The sequence below is a fragment of the Agrilus planipennis genome, unplaced genomic scaffold (assembly GCF_000699045.2).
Source record: "Agrilus planipennis isolate EAB-ADULT unplaced genomic scaffold, Apla_2.0 scaffold109, whole genome shotgun sequence".
NCBI lineage: Eukaryota > Metazoa > Arthropoda > Insecta > Coleoptera > Buprestidae > Agrilus > Agrilus planipennis.
Genome location: NW_020438934.1, coordinates 147,547 through 153,478, shown reverse-complemented (window position 1 = coordinate 153,478; position 5,932 = coordinate 147,547). Strand labels below are relative to the sequence as shown.

The window sequence follows — 5,932 nt, the reverse complement described above, 5'->3', positions numbered from 1 at the left end:
ATCATCATCATAAGGTCATCAGTCCTAAGACTGGTTGGACACGTACCTCAACTCTTTCCTATCCTGAGCTAAACTTCGCATTTCCCTAAAACTAGAACAGCTCACATCCTTAACTATTTGCGGAGAGTAATCTAATCTAGGTCTACCTCTACCCCTCGTAACTCCTGTTTCTGCCTCTAATATGTCTCCTACCAATCTGTCTCGCCTATTTTTTATTGTCTTCCGTTGAGTCCTCTGTTCCCCTATTCTTTCCAATACCTGCTCATTTGTAACCTTTTCTACCCACGATATCCTCATCATCCGCCTATAACACCACATTTCGAACACTTCTAACCTTTTTTTTCCGCCGCTCCCACTGTGCATGTTTCGCACCCGTACACACAAGGTTTTTTATAAATAAATATATTTGCATAAATAATGTAATGTTTTTTGTATTAATTATATCTGAATACTAAGTTTCTGGCCACTACCTTGGTTCCTTTTTCATTAATACTCATATTGTTTTATGGATTTAAATACGACCCTGAACATAAAAAGGAAGCAGACCAAACTGCAGGGTCTATATTTTTCACAGTAATACGACATTGTTTATCGTCTATTATTTGTTAAAAGATGGTTATTGTACTTACAAATACAACCAAGTAGATAATATTACAAGGGAATATTCGGGCAATGGAGGGAACACACCCAAACACAATACTTAACAATATCATAAGCACTCTGCAACAAATTAATTTTTTTAAAATTATTTATTGCTTTTTACATATCGACAAAGATAAAAATTATTATCCACTCCAATTTAGGTTTATTAGGAAATGCATTGAGCAAGTATTTGGAAATTTTATATGTCAGAGACATAGAAATCTAGATTACGACTGACACCTCTATCACACAAAACAAGTTGACTGAACTTATTTTAATTCCTCTTGAAGTCGATATTATATTTATTCATCCCCGGTTCGAGCAAATTAGCCGTACTTTCTACGCGCCAGTTTCGCAAGAAAATAAATTAGAAATGTAGAACAATTATGTAATTTTAAATCCAAGAAAATTAAATTAATAAACGTGTAAAATTTTTATTTTTATTTGGATACAAAGCGGTGTTCGCTAAAGTACTAATCTTGGTTTTATTATTTTTTTCGAATGTAATAACAATTAAATAGAAAAAAATGCGGAAACCGGTTAAAACACGATTTTTCGTCAATTGAAAGGGACTAAGGAAATAACTAGCTTGAGACATCATCATAAGGTCGTCAGTTACAAGACTGGTAACACTTCCACATTTTCCTATCCTGAGCTAATCTTCGCATTTCCTTTAAACTAGCACAACGCATATCGTAAACTATTTGCAAACAGTAATCTAATCTAGGTCTACCTCTACTCCTCCTAACTTCCTACTAATCTATCTCTCCTATTTCTTATTGACCTTCATAGTCCTCTGTTCTCTTACTTTTTCTAATACTTTTCAGTTCTAACTTTCTTCATCCACGGTATCCTCGTCATTCGCCTGTAACGCCACATTTGAAACGCTTTTCTAACCTTTTATTTTCCGCCGCTCCACCGTCCATGTATCGCACCCGTACAGCCCCGCGCTCCAAACATTCACCTTTAACAATATTTTTCGAATTTCTAAATTGACTGTTCGCGGGCATAGAAGTGACTTTTTTTTATTAAAGGCGATTCTACTCTGCACTATCCTCTGCTTTATATCCCTACTAGTCCTTCCGTTCTGATTTATTTGACTTCCTAAATACCTAAAATCGGCCACTTCTTCTAATTTTTCGTCTCCTATCTTTATATTCGCTCTTTCCCTTCTTCTTCATCCCTTATATACCAGTATTTTTGTTTTACTTTTATTTATTTTCATACAATACTGTCAATGCCATTTTCATTTTACTTAAAACTGAAGCTGGATGCTAACACGACTCTGGCATATTTAGGTAAGGATATTCTCTATACTTACAGGGCTATCCAAAATGGAATTAAGAATACAGATATATATATAGAATGAGTGTGCGAAGCTTCTGCCTCTATTACGGTCCCCCCTTCTATAATAGTACTACTAGTATTTGCTTCTTTGTGTAAATTTGGTCTGTAATAAAAAAGTAGCTCAAATTATTGTAACTATAACGAATTGCGATTTCTTACAAAAAATCGAATAAGGCAACACCCCCTATAGTAACAAGTAGAATAAAAAAGTGAATTATCTGTACTTTACGGATAAATTTATGCCGAGTGGCTTTATCTTGAAAGGGAGTTTCATCCTAAAATATACAAATTATTAATTATAGCTTGTCACAAGGTCTTTAAAAAGTCAAATATGTTTGAATATCGCGAATTTCATAACAAATATATTAGTACCTAGTAAGGGAGAATAAGTAAAAATAAATTTAAGGAAACCAAACAATCCCATAACATATTTGCAATCTAACCCTACGTACGATTACTGTTTTGTTGTTACATGAAGCAGCTACGGGACATCGTGTAGCATGTATATAAAACGTATAGGTACCTATGTCGATAAACATTCTGCATCATTATAATTTTGTTGTCGTTAGTTTAAAATCAAAAATGGAACTTCTAGGGGCCTAAATATTTAGTTTCATTCGATACGGTGGGAATTACCATTTTTATAACTATATTATCTCCATGAAAGCAGTGACCAGTTTGTTTGTCGTCATTGGGAATAATCCTTCAGCAACCAAATTCGGATATGTATGGATGTAGCTGTTGCCCAAACAGCGGAGTTCATACAATCGAGTGATTTTAATAATGATTTGACAACGACAAATAGTTTTGTGGTATAATTATACATACGGTGACATAGACGTGAAGTAGTTTAAAAATATTTACCGTACAGTTATATGAGGTCTGTTCAAAAATAATTTCCGCGGGTTACGTATATTCGATTTTCGATTTCTTTGTCGTTATGTTGGTACTCATGTCTGTCACTTATATCGACAAGTTCGGCCATGTTGAATGTTCAGTTAATTTTTTTCTTGGATTTCTGCCTACTCCAAAAAATGGATCAAAGAGTCTGTATCAAATTTTGTGTGAAAAACAAAATTAATTGCGCGGACGCATTCCGAATGTTGACTGTGGCTTATAGCGGATCTTGGACCGAAGCAACGTTTATCGGTGGTATGAAATGTTTTTAGAATGCTGAGAAGATATGAACGACGAAGAGCATGCCTGACGCCCGAGCACGTCAACAACAAACGAAAACACTGATGAAGTAAAGAAAATAGTATTGGTCAATCGTCGAATTACCGTTAGAGAAGTTGCTTAGGATCTAAACATATCGATTGGCTCCTGCCATTCGATTTTCACCAATGGTTTGGGGATGAGAAAGGTGGCCGCAAAATTCTTATCAAAATTGCTCAATTTCGACCAAAAACAGCATCGGATTTCTAAGGAGCTGTTGGACTCTCTCCGTGGCGACTCAAATTTGCTCCAGAAGGTCATAAGTGGGTTTATGGTTATGACGTCGAAACTAAAGCTCAATCATCCCATTGGAAGCTGCCGCACGAGCCAAGACCAAAAGAAAACCGCGTCAAGTAATATCACCTTCACCAATTTGGGCAAAGCTATCCAAGAGAAACGCCCGGATTTGTTGAAAAACAAAAATTGGCTTTTGCACCATGATAATGTCCTTGCCCACACATCGTTGCTTGTGCGCGAATTTTTGGCCAAAAACAGCACACTAATAATTCCGTAGGCACGGTGTTCCGCACCCTGTAACTTTTCTTGTTCCCGAAACTGAAGAGGGCCATTAAAGGACGACGCTACGCTATGATTGAGGAGATAATGATGGCATCGATGAGGGAACTGAACAAGATCACAAAAAATGATTTTTTGAAGTACTTCCAGGATTGGAAAACTTTGGCATAAATGTATAATATCTAGTGGGGTTAATTTGACTGAGCCAAAATAGATATTCATGAATAAATAATTTCTGAAAAAACAAAAAATTCGCGATATTTCTTGAACAGACCTCATAAGTACACCACTAAATCTAGGAAAACGCTAGGGCAGGAAAAATTTGAAATGCTTACAATCGCTTACGGCAATCAGTCCTATAATTTTTTTACCGATGTACCTATTTCTTGATCGTTTAGGTTTATAGGAGCATTTTAAAAATCGGATTTACTCGCGAACTAAATTAAAATATATTGAAGAGTTATCTCCAATCTCCCTTAAAATGATGGAACCGGTACAAAGTGTTGGAATGTCCTTCGTATCACAGTAAATAAAAAGTTACCATATTCAATATTGGATTGCAGTACACATTCAGTTGCTGTTGAAATGTTAAATCTTTTGGAGTGGCAATGTATCTATTAAGTAATTGCTTTTCCTCATTCACAGTTTCATTTTCTGTGGTAACCGATTGACTGTTTAAATGGGGTGATTCCGTAGGCAATTTGTTATCCTTGATTACTGATTGTAATGCCAAGAAATTATTTAAATTTGGTTGTTCTTTTATTTGAAGTTCTTCAATTGTCTCATAATCTGGTGTGACTGTCGGAAAATCAACTGCTTTGTGGTGACTTTGACTCATGTCTCTATGTACTTCATTGTGATGACTTATTTGAGACTTTTCCCTTAAATCTTGTGATTCTTTCTCAAAACTAATAGGTATATTGTCAAGGTTGTTAAGATCGCAACTATGATTTTCTGATTTCAAATTATCTCTTGTTTCTTCGGTTTCCTGTTCATCTTCACATTCAGAACAACATTGTCTCTCATCCATATTGTCTTTAGTTTAACTATAAATATATGTGACATTTGTTAAATTTGTTCATTGTGTGTATAAAATAACAAATAGGAGTTCAAAGGCTACATTGATATTTTAAGATAGCATATTTGACTGTTTCATAGAGAATTTAATAAATACAGGGTGTTTCTGAAATAAGTAGAGAGCTTTGGAGGGTATTAATCAGATGCAATAGCGAATTGCAGGGTGAGTAAAAAATGAATTGGCAACGTACAGAGAAATTGTGATGTAAACAGTGACGGTTGTGTTGTGTAAAGTAAATGTCAACAGCTTACTACTACGCTAAAGCACATAATAATATTTAGGTGCCCATTGTGACAATTACTTTGTTCATCACTAAAAGTATGCAGTACTCTTTCAAGTACATCTCGACATGGTATTAGGAACATTAACAAAAATTAACGTTACGTAAACATTAAACTCCTCTGGATAGCAAATCGTAATTTTATTAAATTTCCAATCGACGAGTGAGGTAATGCCAAAATGCGTTGCCTTTATGAATGTTTCGCCAATAGCCCTATTCTTTCATTAGAAGAAAATCATTAAAACACAAAAACACATACTCATTTTTGAGTCGCGCTAAGACAACCGACATTTGACGTGTTTCATTTGCAGCAATCATACACGGTCGTCGAAATCATTAACATTTATCAGTGATGTTTGATGCAAGCGTTGTTTCATACAAAGAAGTCAAGCGAATGTAGACGAGGACTACGTGTCCGCCAAGGTACAGGATCCTTAAGTCCAGTCTAACGTATTATAGTCAATACAATACTATTGTACTATTCTGCACTGACCTACGACACTAACACACTGCCAATGACTTCGACTAATTACATGCATATAAAGTTGCATCGCTAAAAGAACAACGAATTACCCTAGACTAAGTGTAACATAAACAGCGTTAATAATACTTAATCTAATATAACAAATAACAAACAATGCATGAGAGCAAAACAAACAGGTCCTGTATTTTCAAATACGTCAAAACTTTTGGACAACCAAACATTTCCTTCTAAATAGGAGTCGTTATTTGCCGGTGACTCGGTTTAAAATTAAAATCAGATTTTCATTTTTGCTTTTTCTGATGTCTATTTTGGATATTGAGCTTTTCAAACCTTCAGCGGTTAAAGATGTTTGCAGATTGTTGTACTGCCT

General features: G+C 35.1%; 1 protein-coding gene across 8 annotated transcripts in view; it reads right to left on the bottom strand.

Annotated features, from left to right (window-relative positions):
• Positions 1-5,932, bottom strand: part of LOC112904390 (protein lifeguard 3-like) — a 37,858-nt gene that overhangs the window by 26,000 nt on the left and 5,926 nt on the right. For 7 of the 8 annotated variants that reach the window (XM_025974278.1, XM_025974279.1, XM_025974280.1 and 4 more), the window contains exons 4-7: positions 4,262-4,766; positions 2,149-2,264; positions 1,964-2,092; positions 630-720 (exon numbers count right to left, since the gene is read on the bottom strand). In XM_025974278.1, the coding sequence (XP_025830063.1) occupies positions 630-720; positions 1,964-2,092; positions 2,149-2,264; positions 4,262-4,750 (825 nt within the window). In that variant the 5' untranslated portion in view covers positions 4,751-4,766. The remainder of the gene's footprint in view (positions 1-629; positions 721-1,963; positions 2,093-2,148; positions 2,265-4,261; positions 4,767-5,932) is intronic. The other variant, XR_003231076.1, reaches the window with a different exon arrangement.